This window comes from Jaculus jaculus, chromosome X (assembly GCF_020740685.1).
Source record: "Jaculus jaculus isolate mJacJac1 chromosome X, mJacJac1.mat.Y.cur, whole genome shotgun sequence".
Taxonomy (NCBI): domain Eukaryota; kingdom Metazoa; phylum Chordata; class Mammalia; order Rodentia; family Dipodidae; genus Jaculus; species Jaculus jaculus.
In genome coordinates, this window is record NC_059125.1 from 69,173,274 (window position 1) to 69,198,487 (window position 25,214).

Below are 25,214 nucleotides of genomic sequence, written 5' to 3' on the forward strand. Positions count from 1 at the left end.
AACTGCTCTACCTTTAAGCTATACCCTCAACTTTCACAACAACTTTAATGCACTAAAATATTTCTAAAGACTTCACAGACAAGGTAGAATTATTTTCTGCAAATAAAATAGAACTATGGTAATAGCCTATGTGGTAGTTAGAATGTCAAGGGTCACCTATAGCCTCATGTGTTCCTGATTAAGTTTTATACTCAATTCCCAGCTGGGGGCAATTTGGAAGACGCAGCCTTGCAGGAGGGGTGGGAATCACTGGGGGCAGACCTTAAGGTCTATAGCCGAGTTCCAAGCCCAATACTTACTCTACCCAGATAAGTGAAGAGATGTGCTAGCTCATTTGTTGCCACTTCCTAGCTGCTGTGGCAAGATGTGATGCTATGTCTGGCACATTTTTTTTTTTTTTTTGAGGTAGGGTTTCACTCTAGCCCAGGCTGACCTGGAATTCACTGTGTAGTCTCAGGGTGGCCTTGAACTCATGGTGATCCTCATACCTCTGCCTCCCGAGTGCTGTGTTTAAAGGCATGTGCCCCCACGCCCAGCTTCTGGCACATTTTTTATCTGCTTAATTTAATGTATTTTATTTAATGTTTAAAATATTTTATTTATTTGCAAGCAGAGAGAATTTTTTTTTAAAGCAGACAGATAGACAGAGGGAATAGGTGTACCAGGGCTTCTATCTGCTACAAATAAACTCAAGATGCATGTGCCATTTTGTGCAGCTAGCTTTATGTGGGTACTGGGGAATTGAAGGCGGGTTGTTGGGCTTTGCAGACATGCACCTTAACCACTGAGGCAACTCTCCAAACCATAATTTATTTAAAAAAAATTACCACCACTTTTTTTTTCAGAAGTTTTGGTGATGGTCTGGGGACATGGCTCAATGGGATAAAGTACTTGTTTGTAAGCATGAGGACCTGAGTTTGAGTCCTAGAACCTATGTTAAAAAAAAAAATTCTATGGTGGCATGCATTTGCAATCCCAGTGTAGTGGAGCCAGACGGGTACATGCCTGGGGCTCAGTGGCCACTCTATCTTACTTGGAAAGCTCCAAAGAAGGACCATGTCTAAAAAAAATGATGGATGGTTCTGGGTGTGGTGGTACATGCCTTTAATCCCAGCACCCGGAAGGCAGACATAGGAGGATTGCCATGAGTTCAAGGCCACCCTGAGACTACATAGTGAATTCCAAGTCAGCCTGGGATAGAGTGAGACCCTACCTTGAAAAAAAAAAAAAAGAGTGGATTCCAGGTCAGCCTGGATCAGAGTGAGACCCTACCTCGAAAAACCAAAAATAAATAAATAAATAAAAAGAGTGGATGGTATGTATTCCCAAACAATGGTACTTGAGATTATTCTCTGACTTCCATATGCAAACACACACATATGTGTACCTGCTCACACTAGTACTTTCATACACATAGTAAAACAAAAGCTTTAGTTAGCTGACACGCCTAGGCTAAATGATGAGCTCCAGGGTAGCCTGGGCTATATACTAAGACCTCGTCTCAAAACCAAAAAATAAAAAATTAAATGAAGCATGTCGGGCGTGGTGGCGCACACCTTTATTCCCAGCACTTGAGAGGCAAAAGTAGGACTGCCAAAAGTTTGAGGCCACCTTAACAGTACACAGTGAATTCCAGTCAGCCTGGGCTACAGTGAGACCCTACCTTGAAAAACAAACAAATGAAAACAAAAAAAACAGTAAAAAACAAAAAAAAATGAAGCAGCCAGGCATGGTGGGAAATTGAACTTAGGTCTTTAGTCTTTGCAGGCAGGCTCCTTAACCACTGAACTACCTCTCCAAACTATAATTTAATTTTTAGGCTTTGATCCCAGCATTCAGGAGGTTGAGGAAGGAGGACTGATGTGAATTCCAGGCCTTCTTGGAGCTCAAGTTTTAGGTTTAGGTCAGCCTGGGCTGGAGTGAAACCCTACTTCGATAAAACAAAACAAGACAACAAAAAGACTAAAGCAGTATGTGTACATTTGTATGATTTCTGAGATAGGATCTCATGTATACCAAGGTTGGCCTCAAATTCATTATGTGGCCTAATATCAGCTTAAACTTATATCCTCTTACCTACACATCAGAAATATGGAAGTGTCTCTCAAATAAATAAGTAAAATTTAAAAAATATTTCAAGCTTTTCTCTCAAATAAATAAGTAAAATTTAAAAAATATTTCAAGAAATATGGAAGTGCAGTTGTATGCCACCCTGACTACTTTGCTTTTGGCCTCTTGAGGGCTTGAATTGTGTGTGACACCACTTGCAGCTGTGAAAGGGCCATCTTTTTTTTTCGAAGTAGGGTTTGGCTTTCTAGCACAGTCTGACCTGGAATTCACTATGTAGTCTCAGGCTAGCCTCAAACTCACAGCAATCCACCTACCTATGCCTTCCAAGTGCTGGGATTAAAGACATGCTCCACCACGCATGGCTCCAGGGTCATCTTTTTTAAGCTTTTTAAAAATATTTTACTTTATTTTTATTTATTTATTTGACAGGGAAAGAGACAGGATGGGGGAGGGAGAGAATGGGCACGCCAGGGCCTCCAGCCACTGCAAATGAACTCCAGACATGTGTGGCCCCTTGTGCATCTGGATAATGTGGGTCCTGGGGAATTGAACTTGGGTCCTTTGGCTTTGAAGGCAAATGCCATAACTGCTAAGCCATCCTTCCAAGCCTTTTTGAAAAGACTTTTCATCTCAACAGCACCTAAAGTTCAGTACTACTAGCACTGCTGGATATTTTTTGTTTCTTTGTTTTAGAGACAGTCTCATGTTGCCCAGGTTGGCTTCAAACTCACTATGTAGCCAGGGGTGGCTTTGAAGTCCTAATCTTCCTACAAGCAACCTCAGTTAAATTCATTAGATCAAGACATGCAAATAGGGAGGACAACTGGTTGTGAAAAGAAAGGTGTTCAGCAGGAGGGGCAGAGAGAAAAGAGGCATAATGGGGGAATAAATATGACTAATATAACATACATATATGAAAATTTCAAAAGATAATTAAAAAAAAATCTTACAAGTTATTGAATTTCAAAGTGAAGATGAAAAAGCATACTTGCAAACAACACACTGTCTATGAAGTTGAAGAGCAGTGAACATGACAATAACGGAATAATTTCTCGGTGGAGCTTTAACAAGGCGACGGAACTTGTCTCCATTCATTCTTATCACAGGTCTTTTATTGGTCCATTCCATCAGCTGACTAACCTTCTCAGATAACACCATCTAAAAAAGACAAAGTGAACAGTAGTGAATATATTCAACATGGCATTTAAGTTGCTCTATCAAAAGCCAGGTATGATGAAGGTGGCACACCTGTAGTTACAGCTACTCACGAAGCAGAGGCCCGAAGGAGGAGCTCAATAGTCAAGTCCTGTTTGGGTAATATACTAAGGGCCCATCCCAAAACAATATATATTTTTTAAGAATACCCTTTTTTTTTTTTTTTTTGAGGTAGGGTCTCACTCTAGTCCAGGCTGACCTGGAATTCACTGTGTAGTCTCAGGGTGGCCTCAAACTCAGTGATTCTCCTACCGCTGCTTTCCAAGTGCTGGGATTAAAGGTGTGCGCCACCATGCCTGGCTCTTTTTTTAAAGGGGAGGGGGGAGGGAGAGAAAGAGGCAGATAGAGAACTGGCATGCCAGGGCATTCAGCTGCTACAGACGAACTCCAGATGCATCTGCTACCTTAGGCATCTGGCTTATGTGGGTCCTCAGGAATTGAACCTGCATCCTATGGCTTTGTAAGAAAGTGCCTTAACCACTAAGTCATCTCTCCAGCCCTCAAAACAACAAAAAATTTAAAAACCAAAGCAAGGTGACATACACCTATGATCCCAGCACTCAGGAGATGGAGTTCAAAGCCAGTTTGAACTATGTAGCAAGATCCCGTGTCAAAAAAGCCAAATGAGCTGGAAATATAGCTTACTGGTTAAGGTGCTTGCCTGCAAAACCTAAGGACCCAGGTTTTATTCCCCAGTATCCATATAAGCCAGATGTATAAGGTGGCACATGTACCTGGAGTTCATTTACAGTGGCTGGAGGCCCTGGTATGCCCATTCTCTCTCCCTATCAGCCTCTTCCTGTCTCTCTCTCTCTCAAAAAATAAATATTTAAAAAAACTACCTGAGTTTCAGGAGCCATAGATTGTTGCTAGAAAATTTTCAGTGCCAGGGATGGGATACCTTCTAGTGAGTTGTTGACCAGGGAGGGCCCTGGTACACCCAAAACATTATAGGCCATTTCCAAGGCCTTGGTTTCCCACCAGGAATAGATAGTAAGACCCTATTGCTGAATACTCCACATACTTGTGCTGCAAGGCCACTGAGAAACAATGCTGGAGCTGAGCTGATAACCTCCTCCATGTAGACTAGCTGACAGAAAGCTGGAAGAAGCCATTCTGCAGTTCAATGGGAGAGAGAGAGAGAAATCACCAGGGAATATACTCAACAGTGGACACTGCAAGCCTTATATTTGGCCAGCCAGGCCAAATGAGCCAACATAGTAGAATGTCTGTCATGGTGGAAACCAACTGCCTTCTAATTGGATTGGAGGCCCACTCCATGGGAGGGAATATGTCCCTGATACTGAAAACTTAAAACGGGTAGTCATGAGCAACTAGGGATGCAACATCTGCTGCTGTCTGGCTAAATGTATATACTATGCTCATCAAACTGTCCAGTAAGCACTTCTCTTAATGTTCATACCCATATTTTAATGCTACTCTCACTTTTGGTAGAGAATCTTCTCTTTTCAGATGGCAGTGACCTTGGGATGACTTAGAAGGCATCATGGTGCTGCAAAGAAGTGACTGGATTACTGAGTAACATCTCGATCACACCTTCAAAGGCTCAGGTTCTATTGTGGAAGAGGTGGCAGAAAGAATGTAAGAGCCAAAGGAAGGGTTGGAATCCTTACAACATGCTCCACCCAAACACAAAATGGCCTGGATACCCATAACCTCACAGTGCCTGACACTACTTACACAAAACCATAATAGGATGAAAAGATCATGACATCAAAATAAAAGAGACTGGGGCTGGAGGAATGGCTTAGCTGTTGAGGTGCTTCCTTGCAAAGCCAAAGGACACAGGTTCAATTCCCCAGGACCCACGCTAGCACTCGCGTCTGGAGTTCGTTTGCAGTGGCTAGAGGCCCTGGCATGCCCATTCTCTCTTTTGATCTCCCTCTATCTCTGTCAAACAAATAAAATTTTTTAAATAAATAAGACTGATTCAGAGGGGCAAGGGATATGATGGAGAATGGAGTATGGAGTTTCAAAGAGGTAAATTGGGACAGGGAGGGCATTACCATGGGATATTGTTTACAATCATAGAATAAAAAAAATCCTGAAAAAAATACCTGAGTTTAATTCCCTAGTACCTACATGAAGCCAGATGCAAAAAGGGACACATGCATCTGGAGACCATTTGCAATATGTAGAGGCACTGGTGTGCCCATCCTCATTCTGTCTCTCACTGCTTGCAATAAGTAAAATAAAATATCTTTTCAAAAAAGCAAAAACAAGCCAGGTGTGGTGGCACACACCTCTAATTCCAGCACTAGGGAAGTAGAGGTAGGAGGGTCACCGTGAGTTTGAGGCCACCCTAGACTACATAGTTAATTCCAGGTCAGCCTGGACCACAGTGAGACTCTACCTCGGAAAACCAATAATAATAATAATAATAAAATAATGAAAGGAAAAAAAAACAAGCAGGGCGTAGTGTTACATGCCTTTAATACAAGCACTTGGGAGGCAGGAGGAGGATCTCTGTGAGTTTGAGGCCAGCCTGAGACTGAGACTACATAGTGAATTACAGGTCAGCCTGGGCTAGAGAGAGACCCTCCCTTGGGGGGGGAAAAAAAAAGGAGAAGCAAGGCTGGGGAGATAGCTCAGTGGAAAGACACTTGCTTGAAAAACCTGCCAGCCTGGATTTGACTTCCCAGTACCTATGTAAAACCAGATTACAAAGTGGCACATGCATGTGCAGTTCCTTTGGAGTGGTACAAGGCCTGAGCATGCCAATTTTATCTCCTCACAAATACACACACAATCACATACAAGTTTATTTTAAATATTTTATTTATTTAATTGACAGAAAAAGAGGGAGAATGCAAGGGGGACAGATAGAGAGAGAATGGGTGCACCAGGGACTTTAGCCACTGCAAACGAACTCCAGATGCATGTGCCACCTTGTGCATCTGGCTTATGTGGGTACTGGGGTATCAAACTTGGGTCCTTTGGTTTCACAGGCAAACACCTTAGCCACTAAGCCATCTCTCTAGCCCACATACAGGTTTTTAGAAGTAGAGTCTTCCTCTAGCTCAGGCTGACCTGGAATTCACTATGTAGTCTCAGGGTGGCCTTGAACTCAGCAACCCTCCTACCTCACCTCCTGAGTGCTTGGATTAAAGGCAAGCGCTACCATGCCTGTGGTGGTTTGATTCAGGTGTCCCCCATAAACTTAGGTGTTCTGAATACTAGGTTCCCAGCTAATGGAGATTTGGGAATTAATGCCTCTTGGAGGCAGTGTATTGCTGGGGGCGGGCTTATGCATGTTATAGCTAGTTTGGCCCTGCCAATGTTTGACACACTCTCCTGTTGCTATTGTCCACCCTATGTTAGCCAGGGGGTGATGTCCACCCTCTGCTCATGGCATCGTTTTCTCTGCCATCATGGAGCTTCCCCTGAAGCCTGTAAGCCAAAATAAACCTCTTTTCCCCACAAGCTGCTCTTGAGTGGGCGATTCCTACCAGCAGTGTGAACCTGACTGCAACAGTAAAGTGGTACCAAGGAGTGGGATTGCTGCTAGACACTAGACTGTGTGGCTTTGGCCTTTTGGAGGTGGTTTTCAAGAGGAATGTGGAAGGATTCGAAACCTTGGCCTAAGAGATGCTCTGAAGTGCTGTAAGCACAACTTGATGGACTATTCTGGTCAGAGTTGAAAGACCTCAATGCAGTAAGAACTATGGACTGTGAGGTTTGGCTTATGAGGGTGAGAAAGAGCTTTGCCTGGACTGGGCTAGCAGCTTGTGTGGGAAGCTTGCTGTTATACCTTGGTCCTAAGTTGTGCAGGGTTGCTTTGCATAGAAATGAACTGGTGTGAGCAGAGGGATATGGCACAGAAAGGAAAATCTTTGAACTGCTGCCCATTCAGCTGCAATTGAGAGATACTAGGCCAGCTGACCTGCACTGGGGCAACAGGAAGAATGTAGACTCTTTGGAAGGGGCCTGAGTGCTCAAGGAGTGTCCTGTTCTTCAAAGTCTGTCTTATTCCCCCCCTGGATTAACAAATTGGCACCCTACCTGGTATTGTGGCATATAAGAAATGCAGGAAAGAGGTTCATTGAGTTTGCAACATGGTCTTGTGGTTTGGAAATGGCCATGGGCAGTGTGAAGGTTTGCTGGATGCCTGCATGGAGACCCCATGTATCCAAGAGGATGAACCGAGGATTGCAGTGGAGATCCAGTGGAGATGCCAGGACCACGAGATGACTGCTAAGGAAAGCTGTCGGCCCCATTGAAGTTTTCCAGGACTGTGAGTAGCCTAGCTGAAGGGGCGGAATTGGAATGCCAGACTTGTTGCTGTTCAGAATTAATCAGACTTGGAGATTTGTCACTAGCTAGAGTTGTTGGACTTCAAGCTAGAGTTTGATGTTTACCCTCATTGCTTTGAATCTTGTATTGATTGAATATTTCTTTGCTATGCTCAATGCCATCTTTTGTAGTGTGAATGTTTATTCTGTGCCATTATGGTTTTTTTTTTGGGGGGGGTGATATTTTGGTTATTATGGCTCAGTTAAAAAACCTTGGACTATGGGGATGTTTGAACATCATTGGAATTGATAAAAGCTACGGGGACTTTTAAATTTGGATGGATGCATTGTATTTTACATCACGTATGGATATCAGTTTATGGGGACCAGGGGTGGAATGTGTTGGTTTGATTCAGGTGTCCCCTCATAAACTCTGAATGCTAGGTTCCCAAATGAACGCCTCCTGGAGGGAGTGTATTCTTGGGGGCAGGCTTATGGGTGTTCTACCCAGTTTCCCCTTGCTAGTGTTTGCCACACTCTCCTTTGCTATTGTCTGCCCTCTGCTCATGCCATCGTCTTCCCCTGCCATCATGGAGCTTCCCCTCAAGCCTGTAAGCCAAAATAAACCTCTTTATCCCAGAAGCTGCTCTTGGTTGGGTGATTTCTGCCAGCAATGCGAACCTGACTGCAACATGGCAGCCTATGCTAGAGTAAGACCCTACCTGGGGGTAAAAAAAGGAGTAGCAGGGCTGGGGAGATAGCTCAGTGGAAAGGCACTTGCTTAAAAATCCTGCCAGCCTGGATGAGACTTTCCAGTACCCATGTAAAACCAGATTACAAAGTGGTACATGCATCTGGAGTTCCTTTGGAATGGTACAAGGCCTGGGCATGCCCATTTTATCTCCTCACAAACACACACACACACACACACACACACACACACACACACACACACACACACACGTACAGGTTTATTTTAAATATTTTATTTGACAGAAAAAGAGGGAGAACATGAGAGCACGAGAGAGACAGGTAGAGAATGGGTGCACCAGGGACTTTAGCCACTGCAAACAAACTCCAGATGCACGTGCCACCTTGTGCATCTGGCTTATGTGGGTACTGGGGCATCAAACTTGGGTCCTTTGGCTTCACAGTCAAACACCTTAACCACTAAGCCATCTCTCCATCCACATACAGGTTTTTAGTAGAGTCTTGCTCTAGACCAGGCTGACCTGGAATTCACTATGTAGTCTCAGGGTGGCCTTGAACTCAGCAACCCTCCTACCTCAACCTCCTGAGTGCTTGGATTAAAGGGAAGCACTACCATGCCCAACTTAGATTTTTTAAAAATATATCTGGCTTTATGTTGGTACTGGAGAATTATTTATTATTTATTTGAGACATAAAGAAGCAGAGAGTGAATGAGTGCAACAGGGCCTCCTGCCACTGGAAACAAACTCCAGATACATGTGGCAATTTGTGCATGTTGGTCCTGGAGAATCAAACATGGGCTATCTGGCTTTGCAAGCAACTACATTTAACCACTGAGTAATGTCTCCAGTACCTTAAATTGTCCAGATCGAATTTCCACCAAAACCTGATTGTTGGGAGTGTGGGGAGATGGCTCAGCATAGCGTGCTTGCTGAGGCAGCATGGAAAATGAAGAGTAGACTCTCAGCACTCTGGTGCTTTTTATATTTATTTGAGAAAGAGGCAGACAAGGGGGGTGGAGAATGGGCATGCCAGGGCCTCCAGCCACTGCAAATGAACTCCAAACACATGTGCCACCTTGTGTATCTGGCTTATGTGGGTCCTGGGGAATCAAACTGTGGTCCTTTGGCTTTGCAGGCAAGCACCTTAACTGGTAAGCCATCCCTCCAACCCTGTTCTCTTTTTTAATGGAAGACAGTGAGAGCAAGAGAGAGAATTGGTGTACCAAGGGCTGCAGTCACTATAATCAGACTTCAGACACATGTCCTGCCTTGTGTGTATGTGTGACATTGCATGCTTGTATCACCTTGCATGCCTGGCTTATGTGGGACCTGCAGAGTAAAACATGGGTCTATAGATTTCACAGGCAAGCACCTTAACCACTAACCCATCTCTCTAGCCCAGCACTCTGGTTTTGCAAAAAAAAAAAAAAAAAAAAAAAGAGTAGGGACTGGAGAGATGGCTTATTGGATAAAGCACCTGCCAGGCAAGCATGAGGACCAGAATTCGGATACCCATGTCAGTCCAGGGCAAGCTGGTAACTACACTAGCCCAACTGGCAAACTCTGGGATAAAATGAGAGATCCTGCCTTGGTAACTTTGGAACTTTGGAACTTTGGAGAGCAATCAAGGAAGACACCTGATGTCAACCTCTGGCCACCACACACCACACCCCAGATCTGCCCACACGCATATACACACACATATACATGCAAAAAAAAAAAAAAAAAAAAACAACCCTCGACTGTATTTCTGTTCTAGTCCATTCAGGTTTACTCATAAAAGTCTTCATATTTTGAAGCTGGGCATGGTGGCGCACACCTTTAATCCCAGCACTAGGGAGGCAGAGGTAGGAGGATCACCGTGAGTTCAAGGCCACCCTGAAACTACATAGTGAATTCCAGGTCATCCTGGGCTAGAGTAAGACCCTACCTTGAAAAACAAAAAGTCTTCATAGTTTTAGCTTTCCTAGTCATTTACTGTTCTTTAGATGTTAGTAAAATAAAATTCCTCATTAAATAATACATTTCCAACGGGCCTTGAATAAAGAGTGAAACTGAACAGATCTAGAAACATAACTGACAGATATAATTACCAAATGAGATAGACTGAGCAAAGAAAGCATTTTTTAATCATTAATTTCCATCTGTTCCATTTGCAGTTTACCTACTTCCTAAATATAGCTAAAATATATTGCTGTCACTGTCCTTGGTTTTTGAATGAGGGGCTGTCCCTACTTGTCATTTAGCTGTTAATGAGCCTATTTCTCTATAACAAGATACTGCCAATAAAACTGCAGGGGTTTGCACCTATGTTAATCTTAGGCATCAGTTTTCAAAACTACAATGTTAGGGAACGTAGACATTTTCCCAGTGATAGCCTGCCTCATTCGAAGATGTAAGTGATTTGATTTCTGAATACTCTTCATTAAAATGAATCACAAAAGATTAAATGAAAGTTTGAGGGTATAGCTCACTGGCAGAGAGCTTACCTAGCAAATGCAATTTGCTGGATTCAACACCCAACACCACAAAAGCAAAAAAAAAAAAAAAAATCAAAACCATTTTACCAGAGAGACAATCTTATATCTTAAAATCCATCTTACAGCTTCTATATGTCAAGTACTACATCAGAGACTTTAGACACTGTGCTCATCTCCTTTAATTTTCACAATAGTCAAAGCAACAGACATTTCCCCATTATTTTTAGTTGTTGTTTTTGTTTATCAAGTTAAGGTCTTGCTCTAGCCCAGACTGACCTGGAATTCACTCTGTAGTCTCAGGGTGGTCTTGAACTCACGGTGTTCCTCCTACCTCTGCCTCCTGAGTGTTGGTATTAAAGGTGTACCACACCCAGATGACATTTCCCCATTCTATTGATGGTGAAAATGAGACTCAATAACTTGCTAAAGTTGTGTGATTGAATTAAAGTGCATCCTCTCTTTTTTTTTTTTTACATGTTTTTTGAAAACTAGGAGAGGACAGCCACTTAAGCATTATTATGTCCACTTTACTCCTCAGTATGAATTGTGCACCCATCGACAGCCTGAGTTAGATGGTAAGACCCTGTCTCAAAAATAAAAAGAGCCAGGCATGGTGACGCATGCCTTTAATCCCAGCACTCAGGAGGCAGAGGTGGGAGGACTGTCACGAGTTCAAGGCCACCCTGAGGCTACATAGTGAATTCCAGGTCAGCCTGAGCTAAAGTGAGACCCTACCTTGAAAAATCAAAAAAAAAAAAAAAAGGCTGGAGAGATGGCTTAGCAGGTAAGGTACCTACAAAACCAAAGGACCCAGGTTCAATTCTCTATGACCCACATAAGCCAGATGCACAAAGTGGCACATCTGGAGTTTTTTTGTAGTGGCTGGAAGCCCAGATGTACCCATTCTCTATCTGCCTCTTTCTCTCTCTCTCAAATAAATAAATTCAAAATATTTTTTAAAACCATTTTAAAAAATTAAAAAATACAGGGCTGAGGAGGTGGGTCTGTGTTTAAAGGTGCTTGCTTACAAAAACTTTAAGGCAGAAGTTTGATGACCCAAGTATCCATGTAAAACCAAATGTAGAATGTGACACATGCATTTGGATTTGTTTGCAGTGTCAGGAGAACCTGGTGAACTCATACTCATTCTTACTCTCTCTTTCAAATAAATACAAACTTTAAAAAATACAAGAGGGGATGGATGAGGATTAATTAAAATTTTTAAAAAAGGCTTATGAATAAGCCACATGGAAACATACTTCTTTGCTAGCTAACAATGTGTATGTTAAAGAGAGAGTTTGGAGACGGGTGTGGTGGCACATGCCTTTAATTCCAGCACTGAGGAGGCAGAGGTAGGAAGATCACTGTGAGTCTGAGGGCAGCCTGAGACTAGTGAATTCCAGGTCAGCCTGGGCTAGAGGGAGGGCCCTACCTCGAAAAGCTAGAGGGGGGGGTTGGGGGGCTGGAGAGATAGGTCAGCAGTTAAAGCACTTTCCTACAAAGCCTAATGCCCTGGGTTCACTTCCCCATCATCCATGTAAAAGCCAAATGCACAAAACAATGCATCTGGAGTTTGTGTGCAGTGGCTAGAGGCTCTGGTGTGCCCATTCTCTCTCTCTTTCTTTCTTCACTGTTTCACTCTCCTTGCAAATAAATAAAAAATTCCAAAAATGAGTTTGGGCAGAAATACCTTGTGCAGGTGGACAACACAGTGCCCAGAAGCCATAGACTTGTTACAGGAATATTTCAATATGATGGGCGAGATACCTTACAGTGAGTGGTTGGTCAGGCACAGGCCATTGCCAAGACTCTTGGTGGCCACCAGAACTAGATGGTAAGACCCTATTGCTGAAGACTCCACATGCTTGGACTGAAAGTTACTGTGAAATCAAGCTGCAGCTGAGTTGGAATCCTCCTCCCTATTGACTAGCTGTCAGAAAGCTAGAAAGAGCTATGCTGCAAGTAGCCTTTTGGGAAAGAGAGAAGTCATCAATGGTGTTACCCAGCAGCGGACCCTGCAAGCCTCACCAGGCTAAATGTACCAAGTGGTATAATGGTGTCATGTCTGTTATGGTGGAAACCAAGTGATCTCTGACTGGACTTCAGGCCTGCTCCACAGGAGTTAATTCCTACCTGGTACTGTGTCAGGAGCTGCAGCTGCTCTTTATCTTCAGGAGCTATAGGTGGTCTTTAATCTCTTAACACAAAGGCCTTATCCTACAGCCTAGATGAGAAGGCAGCCCAGGTGAGATGATGCCAGTTACAAAGGCATTATTTAACATAAGGCATAGGCACCTGATAGAGGGCATTACCACATGGCCCTGGTGAAGCTGACTTTAGACATTTATGCATTGTCGAGAAAGTTCTATCTTCCGTATATAAGCTTGTGTCTGCCTGAATAAACCTAAGCCTTGATCAGAACTTGTCTTGGCTCCATTCCTTGTGTTCTTCTCTCAGATTCATTCCCACTCCCTCCTTTGGTGTCTGTTTTGACCTTCATGCTGCAGGCTGGCACAGTACTGAAAACCTAGTCAAAAGCCTATGGCTAGAAGCAGGGGGTGGTGGCACAAGCCTTTAATCCCAGCACTCGGGAGGTAGAGGTAGTAGAGTCTCCCTGAGTTCAAGGCCACCCTGAGAATACAGAATGAATTCCAGGTCAGCCTGGGCTAGAGTGAGACTGTATCTTGAAAAACAAAACAAAAAAACCTATGGCTAGGGGCTGCAGAAATGGCTTAGTGGCTAAAGGCATTTGCTTGCAAAGCCTGACATCCTGGGTTTGAGTACCTAGTACTCACATAAAACCAGATGAACAACGTGGCAAATGCATCTGTAATTCATTTACAGTGGAAGGAGGCCTTGGTATGCCCATACTCACTCTCTCTGTCTTTGTTATCTTTATCTCTGTCTCTCACTAATACATGTGTCTGGAGTTCATTTGCAGCAGTAAGAGGCCCTAACATTACCATATTTTCTTTTTCTCTCACAAATAAATAAAAATGTTTTTAAAAAAGAAAGAGGGGCTGGACGTGTGGTGCATGCCTTTAATCCCAGCACTCAGGAGGCAGAGGCAGGAGAATCACCATGAGTTCAAGGCCATCCTGAGACTACATAGTGAATATCAGGTCAGCCTGAGCTACAGTGAAACCCTACCTCAAAAAAGGGGGTGGGGGCTGGAGAGATTGCTTAGCGGTTAAGCGCTTGCCTGTGAAACCTAAGGACCCCATTCCCCAGGACCCACCTAAGCCAGATGCACAAGATAGTGCATGCATCTGGAGTTCCTTTGCAGTGGCAGGAGGCTCCTGCACGCCCATCCTCTCTCTCTCTCTCTATCTGCCTCTTTCTGTGTCTGTCTCTCTCTAAATAAATAAATAAAATTTAAAAAGAAAGAGGGGCAGACGTGGTGGCACATGCCTTTTATCACAGCACTCAGAAGCAATAGTAGTAGGATCACCATGAGTTTCAGGATACCCTGAGACTACATAGGGAATTCCAGATCAGCCTAATCTAGAGTGAGGTCCTACCTCAAAAAAAAAAAAAAAAAAAAGAGAAAGAGGGGCTGGAGAGATGGCTTAGCACTTAAGGCACTCACACTCGCCTTTAAAGCTAAAGGATGCAGGTTCAATTTCCTAGGACCCATGGAAGCCAGATGCACAAAATGGTCCATGTGTAGCAGCTGAAGGCCCTGGTGTGCTCCTCTCTCTCTCTCTCTGCCTCTTTCTCTCTCAAACAAATAAATAAAGAAAAATAAAATATTTATAAAGAAGAAAAATAAAGAGAAAAAAGTAAAGCCAGGCATTGTGGTGCATACCTTTAATCCCAGCACTTGGGAGGCAGAGATAAGATCCTTGTAAGCAAGTTCAAGGCCACCCTCCTGAGATTACATAGTGAATTCCAGGTCAACCTGGAATACAGTGAGACCCTACATCAAAAAACCAAAAACCATTAAAAAAAAAAAAAAAAAAAGGCTGCAGGGCTGGAGAGATGGCTAGGCAGTTAAGCGCTTGCCTGTGAAGCCTAAGGACCCCGGTTCGAGGCTCGATTCCCCAGTACCCACATTAGCCAGATGCACAAGGGGGCACACGCGTCTGGAGTTCATCTGCAGTGGCTGGAAGCCCTGGCGTGCCCATTCTCTCTCTATCTGCCTCTTTCTCTGTCTGTTGTTCTCAAATAAATAAATAAAAATAAAAGTCTTAAAAAAAAAAGCTGCGGATATAGGTCAGTTGGTACTGTTAACCTAGTATGCACAAAGCCTTAGGTTCAATCCTTAGCACAGCTTAAACCTAGACTGGCCAAGAACTCATAGCAATACTCCGGTATCAGCCTGTCAAGTTGTGAGATTACAGATGTGAGCCATCAATCTAAGTTCTCATTTGTTTACTAAAAAGAAACAAGCCAGGCATGGTGGCACACACCTTTAATCCCAGCACTCAGAAGGCAGAAGTAGGAGGATCACTAAGGGTTCAAGTCCACCCTGAGACTACATAATGAATTCCAGGTCAGCCTGAGCTACAGTGAGACCCTAAATCAAATACCCCCCCCAAAAAAAAAGATGACATGAGAGCTGTAGAGATGGTTTAGTAGTTAAGGCACTTGCCTGTTGCCTGTGAAGCCTAGGGACCAGTGTTCCATTCCCCAGTATCTTATGTAAATCAGATGCACATGGTGCAACATGCATCAGAAATTTGCAGGGGATAGGGACCTTAATACACCCATTCTCCTTCCCTCACTCCCCACTTCTTTCTGTAATAGCCAAAGGACCTAGGTTTCATTCCCCAGGACCCATGTAAGCCAGATTCACAAGGTGGTGCATGTACCTGGAGTTTGTTTGCAATGGCTAGAGGCCCTGGTGTGCCCATTTTCCCTCTCTGCCTCTCTCGAAGATAAATAAATAAAAACTGCACTTCTAAATGAAATTCCTTTCTTGTTACTCAACAATGGATACTGCATTCCTTATATATGGCAAACCAAGCCAAATGAGCTAATGGGTACAATAGTGCCACACCTGTCATGGTGGAAACCAACTGCCCTCTAATTGGACTGGAGGCCTGCTCCATGGGAGGGAATACATCCCCAATACTGAAAACCTACAACAGGGGTAGTTATGAGCCCTAGGAGTGTAAAGTCTGCTGCTATATGGCTAAATGTATATACTATGCTCATCAAACTGCCCAGTAAGTACTTCTCTTAATGTACATACCTATATATTAATTCTACTCTCACTTTTGGTTGAGAACCTTCCCTTTTCAGATGGCAGTGACTTTGGGATGACTCAGAAGGCATCATGGTGCGGGGAAGAAATGACAGGAGCACTCAGCACTGCAATATCTCTATCACACCTTCCAAGGCTCAGGGTCCATTGTGGAAAGAATGTAAGAGCCAAAGGAAGGGTAGGACTCCTTACAATGTGATCCTCCAAACACAAAATGGCCTGGATATCCATGACCTCACAGTGCCTGATACTACCTACACAAGACCATCATAATAGGAGGAAAAGATCATGACATCAAAATAAGAGAGAGACTGATTGAAAGGGGGGAGAGGATATGATGGAGAATGGAGTTTCAAAGAGGAAAGTGGGGGTAAGGCAGGTATTACCATTATAATCATGGAAGTTGTTAATTTTTAAAAAAGGTAGTCTGTTGGGCTGGTCTAAAAAATATATATAAAAAACAAAATATAAGAAAAAAAATCCTTTCTTAACAAAAATTCTTAAAAGGATGACATCATGCGCTAAATTCATGAAACTCACTTGAGGGACCCAAGAAAATATCAGTCAGGCCAGGTGTGGTAGCTCATGCCTTTAATCCTAGCACTTGGAAGTAAGAGATAGGAGGATTGCTGTGAGTTCAAGGCCACCCTGAAACTAGAGAGTGAATTCCAGGTCAGCCTGCGCTAAAGTGAGACCTGACCTCGGAAAAAAAAAAAAAAAAAAAAAAAAAAAAAAAGAAATCACTCAGGGGAAAAGGTATTATTCAGAGTAAGACTTGAAGAGTAGAGGAAGAAGCAGGAAGATCAAGAGTTGAACGCAGGCCAAGGAAGTGAAGGATCTGTGCAATGAAAACTTAAAAAAAAAACACTCAAGACAGAAATAGCAAAAGACACTAGGAAATGGAAAGACATCCCTTGTTATTGGATTGGAAGAATCAATATTGAGAAAATGGCAATCTACCAAAAGCAATCTACACATTTAATGCAATCTCCCTCAAAATACCAATGGTAATCTTCATGGAAAAAGAAAAAAAATGGTCCTAAAATTCATTTTGAAATACAAAAAAACCTCAAATATCTAAAAAAAGTTTTGAGCAACAAAAATAAGGCTGGTGGAATCACTATACTGGATTTTAACATATTACAGAGCCATAGTAACAAAAAAGCATGGTACTGGCACAAAAGCAGACATGTAGATCAACGGAACAAAATAGAGAACCCAGATGTAAATTGGGTAGCTGTAGCCACCTGATGATCTTTGACAAAAATGCCAAAAAAAAAATTAAATTAAAATTTAAAAAAATGCTAAAAATACTCATTGAAGACAGCCTCTTTAACAAATTGTGCTGGGAAAACTGGATATGTATCTATAGAAGGATGAAAATAGATTCTTCTCTCTCTCCATGCACAAGAATTAAGTCCAAATTGATCAAAGACCTTAATATCAGACCTGAAACTCTGAAACTGCTAGAGGAAAAAGTAGGGGAAACCCTTTAACATATTGGTCTTGGCAAAGACTTTCTGAATATAACCCCAATTGCTCAGGAAATAAAACCACTGATCAACCACTGGGACCTCATAAAATTGCAAAGCTTTTGTACAGCAAAGGACACTGTGAATAAAGCAAAAACCTACAGAATGGGAGAAAATCTTTACAAGCTACACAGCTGACAGAGGATTAATATACAGGATACACAAAGAACTCAAAAAATTAAATATTAAGAAATCAAACAACCCAATAAACAAAAATGGGCTATGAGAACCAGGCATGATGGAGTATGCTGTTAATCCCAGCACTTGGAAGGCAGAGGTAGGACAGTTGCCAGGGGTTTGAGGCCACCCTGAGACTATATAGGGAATTCCAGGTCAGGTTGAGCAAGAGTGAAACCCTACCTCAAAAAAAAAAAAAAAAAAAAAAAGCCTGATGTAGTAGTGCATGCCTTTAATCCCAGCACTCAGAAGGCAAAAGTAGGAGGATCACCGTGTTTGAGGCCACCCTGAGGCTACATAGTGAATTCCACATCAGCCTGAGCTAGAGTGGGACCCTACCTTGAAAATCCAAGATGACTTAGATGTTAAGGCGCAAGCCTGAGAAGCCCAAAGACCCAGGTTCAATGTGCCAGGTTCCATGTAAGCCAGATGCACATGGTGGCACATGCATCTGAAATTCGTTTGCAGTGGCTAGCGGCCCTGGTGTACCCATTCTCACTCCCTCTCTGTCTCTAATAAATAAAAATTTAAAAAAGGGCTGGGCTGGAGAGATGGCTTAGCAGTTAAGTGCTTGCCTGTGAAGCCTAAGAACCCAGTTCAAGGCTCGATTCCCCAGGACCAACGTTAGCCAGATGCACAAGGGGGTGCACGTGTCTGGAGTTCGTTTGCAGTGGCTAGAATCCCAGGTGCGCCCACTCTCCTCTCTCTGTCACTCTCAGATAAATAATTTTTTTTTTTTTAAAAAAAAGGGCTATGGCTGGGCTGGAGAGATGGCTTAGCGGTTAAGCGTTTGCCTGTGAAGCCTAAGGACCCCAGTTTGAGGCTCGGTTCCCCAGGTCTCACGTTAGCCAGATGCACAAGGGGGCGCACGCGTCTGGAGTTCGTTTGCAGAGGCTGGAAGCCCTGGCACGCCCATTCTCTCTCTCTCCCTCTATCTGTCTTTCTCTCTGTGTCTGTCACTCTCAAATAAATAAATAAAAATTTTTTTAAAAAAGGGCTATGGAACTAAATAGAGAGTTCTCAAAAGAAGAAACACAGATAGCATATAAACATCTAAAAATGTTCTACATCCTTAGCCATCAGGGAAATGCAAATTAAAACTATGTTGACTTCAGTTTAAGAAACCACACCAAAACAGCCTGAGGGAGAAAAAGCAAAAAAATAAAAATAAAAATAAAACCAGCAAAATACACTCTTCTACTAAAAAGTGAGGTATATAAGAAATTATCAACAGCAGCAGAGAAGTAGGAGAGATACAGAGCATCTAGAGCCCACACAGGCAGGCAGAAGTGGCTCCAGCAGCAGGTCTGCAGGACCACAGCTACAAGGTTCAGCTTGAGTGGCAGGAAAAGCCAGGTGAGGGAATTTTCCATTCACACCATAGCTCCTTTCAAACTCCAGAAACGTCAAGGGAGGACTGCAGGGAATGATGGAGGAGTGGCTAGTGAGGAAGAGGAACACATGGACCAGCAGGAGAACTAGAGCCACCATCCACAGCCTACCCTTCCCCACCGCCAGCAAAAGTGCCAGCATGGACCTGAGACCTTGGGAAGGGAGATCACAGCACCCAGAGCAGCGATCCAGCGACCGAGCCAGTGACCGAGCCAGCGACCAAGCCAGCCTACTTGAACCCACAGCACAGCAAAGAGGGACCCAAAGCAGGAATGCAACATAACAGAACAAAAATCATTCCAAAAGGTAACTGGGATTATACCAGGTCAGTACCCACCAAACAAGCCTGATATATTGGCTTGAACCACAGAAGTGCTAATTATACCGTCCATGTCAGCATAAATTATATGTTAAATCTGATGGTCATATTTGCCATTCTTTTTTTTTTTTTTTTTTTTTTTCGAGGTAGGGTTTCACTCTAGCTCAGGCTGACCTGAAATTCACTATGTAGTCTCAGAGTGGACTCAAACTCATGGCGATCCTCCTACCTCTGCCTCCCGAGTGCTGGGATTAAAGGTGTGCACCACCATGCCCGGCAGATTTGCTATTCTTAAATAAGCTATATCTGGGGCTTGTCATTTGTTGCTTCCTGATTTATAGTGCCTTTGTTTCCTCTACCATTGTTTACTAGGAAAGGGACTCTACTTGGCCACAAGCTGACTTTGAACCCTCAACAAACCAGAAATCTTAACCTCTTAGTTGACAGGATTAAAGGTGTGGGGTACCACACATCCTAAGAGACAGTGACTTTGTTAGAGGATCTGGTTGTCATAATACCTACTCTTGCATAAATACTCTGTGCTGTTTTTCATTGAACATGTACATGGTTTAGTTTAATTTTAGACTCTGCCTGTATTTTGTTCCACCCAGTCTACTTGAATACTCATAGCAGGCAAACCCAACATTAAGGGTCACTTTTGTAGATACTCTGAGAGTCTTAAGAGCCACACCTAGCAATTTAAGCTTCTATGCTGAAGATACATAACATCAGATTGATACATCTAAAATACTGCAGCTAACTAGAAAATACAAGCATTAAATTAATCCAAGATGCAAAAATATGTACATTATAACACAAGATACACCAAACATCAAGACAACATAAACACACCAAAAAGTATTAATGTATCAGAAATGACCTCAAGTGAGAATGAGCTAGAGGAAATGCCTGAGAAAGATTTCAAAAGAATGATTATAAATATGCTCAAAAAAGTCAAACAGGAAATCAAAGCTGGGCGTGGTGGTGCACACCTTTAATCCCAGCACTCGGGAGGCAGAGGTAGGAGGATTGCCGTGAGTTCGAGGCCACCCTGAGACTCCATAGTGAATTCCAGGTCAGCCTGGGGTAGAGTGAGGCCCTACCTCAAAAAAAAAAAAAAAAAAAAAAAAGGAAATCAAAGACAAGGAAACCAATTTAATGAAATAAAGAGGTCAATATAAGACATAAATAAGGAAATACAAATAACTAAGAAAAACCAGTCAGAATTACTAGCAATGAAGAACACAGTCAATGAAATAAAAACCTCTATAGAAAATCTCACCAGTAGAATGAAGGAGAGGACAAAATATCTAAACTAGAAGACCAGGTGGCATATTTAATACAATCCAACAAAGAGAAAGACAAACTAATAGGAAAGCATGGATGGGAATTTCAAGATATTTGGGACACTATGAAAAGATCAAGCATAAGAATTCAGGGTATAGTAGAAGAATTTCACCCCAAAGGCATAGCAGGCCGTCATGGAGCTTCCGCTCGAGCCTGTAAGCCAAAATAAAACTTTTTCCCATGAGCTGTTCTTCGTTGGGTGATTTCTAAGAGGAATGCAAACCTGACTGCAACAAGGTATTAGTGGCACATGTGTCAGAAGTATACCTATGTTGTAACTGCAACATTGGTTTAGGAATAATTTTTACAGCATTTTCAGGTAAGTAGTTTGGAACAAATTCTGTTTAATATTTTTAATTGTTCTTATCCTCTGCACATGTGAATATTATGAGATTCTCAGTTCCAGCCTGGAAAAGTTATCACAGTTATCCCCATCTGGAAGTGTTGGGGCCATTTTTGCATTACAGGGACCACACATTTTTACAGAACTCTTAGATGACACCACGGCTATGTTGCCAATGGAGGCATTCTTGCTATGACCTCTTTTAGATCCATTTTCTGTAGAAGGTGACAGGTAATTCTTCTGAAGATTAGTGATGTGGTCAATTGCTTTTCTTACATGATCAAGGAGTCCAGTCACTGTGAAATTAGGATTATAGTTTCCTATGGGATGAAGATAGATGTCTACTTGGAATTGATTTATGATTTTGTGGATATCTTTCCCATAGAAGCCAGTAATTTTGCGACGAACATGACAGTTTAGTGAGACATGCTTAGAAGCTTTTTTTTTCAATCTCATGCTGCTCTCTAATTATTGCATCTTGAGCAGCTAAGAGTTTTGTATTTATATCCAGTAATGATGATTTCATCTTTATATGATGAGGTGCTTTCTTTGGAAAACATATAGTAAATAACACTATATTCTGTGCAAATCTTAGCAAACAGTAAGCTCTTAAATCTAGTGATCTTATAATAGTGGTTAGGATCTAGAGTAAATACTAGTTTGGATATTTTTAGCTCCCAGTCCTCTATTTTCATTTGCAGATCCTTGACTCATTTTTGTAATTTAATCTTGGCCTGTTCCACATTAGCAGCAAGACCCATAATGGATATGACATCATAATTTATTTCAGGTTGTGACCATTGAATGTGAACTCCAAATACCTTTCTTAGCCTGAATAATCCTTTGGGCCCCATGATGTAAGGACATAGAGGGCATGTGTGTTTCATCGATGACTAGAATTAGAGAAGGGCTTTCTTAGCTGCTTTGCAATTGTCCATGTGGCCTGATATATATATGATGTCACAATTACTTGGTAAACTAGATTTGAGTTCTTTAGTATAATTTTGCCAGTTTTCTTTTTCATTTCCCTTAATACCTACACATATATTTGGAACTGTTTTCTGTATTTCTGGGAATTTGATTTGTACTTTATAATCTGCAGTAATCTGGCAGACGCGTGAACATATTGATCCCATAATGAAAGGGTGGAACATTTGGGGGACAAGACACGTTAACTTTAGAATCAGAGGGCTTAAACAGATCCTGAATGTGTTTCTTTGCTGCTTGAACGCAAGCTTTTGCTCCTTTTATTGTTATTTTTGCAAACTGTTTTCCTGCATATGAAAAGGAAATATTCAGGCCTCCATACTCCTCATTCATTTCTCGTATTAACTGGTTCTTTCTCATGACAAAATAATGGTGGAACTTGCGATTTATGACTACACTGTCTTCTTCTACATTCTCTAAGTCTTTCAATAAAAGGTCAAGCTCCTTTTTCACATTTTTAACAGCTTCCTCTCTTCCTGTGATCTTTATCAAGTCTTGATCTTCATCCGTAGTGGTAGGCAAAACAATGTGTGCCCCTGTCTTCTCACAGACTGTGGGAATATTGCTACCATTTTTATTCAGGAGGAACTGATGATACTGTGATTTGACATGAACAGACAAGGAATAATTCTTTGCTTTTTCTTCTTCTACTAGATAAAGAAGCTGCTGCTTAGCCTTTTCCACGGTTTCCTTAGGGCCTTTGATAATGACTTTTTGATTGTCATTCTTGCTTCTTGGAAAATATATATTAAACTTGCCACCTTCATCCGTAACTGGGGTAATCAAAGATTTTTTGGAATCCATAAGTGATTTTTGTAGACTAGAGGGAATATAAATTTCCTCTTCTATAGTGTCATCAATATCTTTCTGAATTGAAAGAATCCATTCATGAGCTATGTCACAATTCTCTGGATATCCAGTAATCACAAAATCTTCCGAACTGCTATTCTCTGATGGAAAATGAATAGTGGTGTTGCTTATCTCAGAGATTAGTTTGATATTTGAACCTCCTTTTCCAATTATCCTTTTGTGAAGCCTTTTCAAGATAGGAACAGTGATGGAATAATTGTTTGCTTTAATGTCTTTCAATATTTTCTCCAAATATTGTATACATTTATCAGACTCAGGTTTTGGTCCTACCAGTTGGACAACATCACTTTTTTCCTTGGAGTGTGGAAAACTGAGAGTAACACCTGGAAATTTCTTACATATTTCACGAAGCTTTTCACGTTTTCTCCCAAAAATTAGGTTGTGAAAATAGTGTTTGATGACCATACACTGAATGTTCTCATTTGAAGAATTAGCAGCAAGTTCCGGAGGTTCTTTTTTGGACTTTTGGATATTCTTAGATTCAACCTCAATTTTGGTCAAGTTCTTTTTTTCAGCTTCAGGGGAGACCATGATCGAAACTTCGTGCTTTTCTGAAGTTCTGCTTTTGTTAACATTATTTTTTTCTGTTAGGTGTTTGTGAAATTTACTTGTGAGGTCCTTAACAATGAGCTGCAACTGTTCTTGAGCGTAACTTACATCTTCTGGTGGTCCTTTTAGGGTGATGTTATCTTTATCTGTAAAATGTATATGAACTTTTGGCACCTTCTCAGTTATCTTATTTATATATTTATGCTTACTTTTAATAATATGTTTATGCAGACAGGAAGGGGCACAGATGGAAGAAATAATGGAATCTTTGGTATTTCCATCAGCTTCATTAAGTACCTCCCCTGTACTACTGGGCTCACCATCATGTGTCTCCAAATCTGGTGTACCTCCTGAGGATGAGGCCTCCGTTAAGTCTTCAAATTCTGCTAAGATTTGGTACAAGAAAGTTTTCTTGACACTAGGGGAAAACTTGTGAGGCCATTTCTTCACCACATCTCCAGATTCAGTTTGCGTTTGGGGCTTATCAAGCGTCTCTTTTATACAATCCTCAGATGGATCCACTTCAGTCTTCCCTTCAATAAACTCTATATTCATCTCATTGATATTCGACAAAGGAATTAATAGGTGTACCTCAGTTTCCTGGAAAATATCATCACTTACATTACCGTATGCTCCAGTTGTCATGGAACTAAAGGCTTTTGCCATATCTAATCTCTGCATAACACCCTTATGTTTTTTGGCAGATATAGCAACGTGTCCATCTGAGTTCTTATTCTTTATTTGTTTTTTGTCAGTACTATCAACATAGGCTTGTTCCTTATGTGAACACTTATTCTTGTTATTCTTTGCAGCGTCTTGTTCCAAATCTTGTGCTTTATCTGAAGTCTTGCCCAGAAAAGAACGGCGTTCTTCCTTCGGTATCAGAGTCATAGTCAAATCTTGTTTACGACACCATTCAACAATTTCCTTGTGAGCTTTTCTGAGAGTATCTGGATTACCAGAGACTGTCACATAGAGGCCTTGGTTTTGCAAAAGAGCAAATCCTAAATTGGCACCAGTCTTTTTCACAATATGTGCATAGAAGATGTCTAGTGTACCTTCACCAAATTGAAATAAACGATATTCTTCCTCTTGTGGCAAATAAAAAGCTTGAGTAGAGAGAGAAATTTTGGCCTGTTGAATATTCTTGCTTGAAGATTCTACTATTTCTTGAGGACCTTTTACTACATTTGTTTCTTCCAGGTGTTTAGTAACTTTTTCTTTAGATGCAGTCTTGCCAACCACATCTTTTGATGTCAAAATGTTTGTATGGCTTTGTTTGGGCAAACTCTTCTTTTGGTGTACAGTTTGTTTGTTTTTGCAATCCATTGTTGATGCTTGAGTACATACAGTCCAGATATGTTGCAGGGAAATGGTCAGCAGTCAACAAAACAATACCTCCTTTAATTGACTCCGTGCATATTACTGTATGGGGAGAATAAACACTTTAAAGGTATATCTCTGTTCCATATTAACTTATAAACTCAATATAATGAAAACTATGCTTCTATATTCATAAATTTTACCAAAAGGTAAAAAGATTATCTACTCATCTATTCAAACCAACTCTTACATGAGCACCATATAGGCTTCAATTGTGATAACTGCAAAGAAACAGCCATCATTTCCCAAAGGAATGCCTTCCTTTGATTATATATACACAGTCCATATTTTTCTAAGCTCAGCTTCATCACTTTTTTCTGATAATTCATTCTTTACCCAACATACTTATTTAATATTTTATTGTTAACATTTCTA

General features: G+C 41.7%; 1 protein-coding gene across 1 annotated transcript in view; it reads right to left on the reverse strand.

The window, feature by feature from the left end:
- The window catches only part of Magt1 (magnesium transporter 1), an 87,615-nt gene that overhangs the window by 33,598 nt on the left and 28,803 nt on the right, over positions 1-25,214 (reverse strand). The window contains exon 2 of the mRNA XM_004666977.2: positions 3,059-3,228. Coding sequence (XP_004667034.1) covers positions 3,059-3,228 — 170 coding nt within the window. The remainder of the gene's footprint in view (positions 1-3,058; positions 3,229-25,214) is intronic.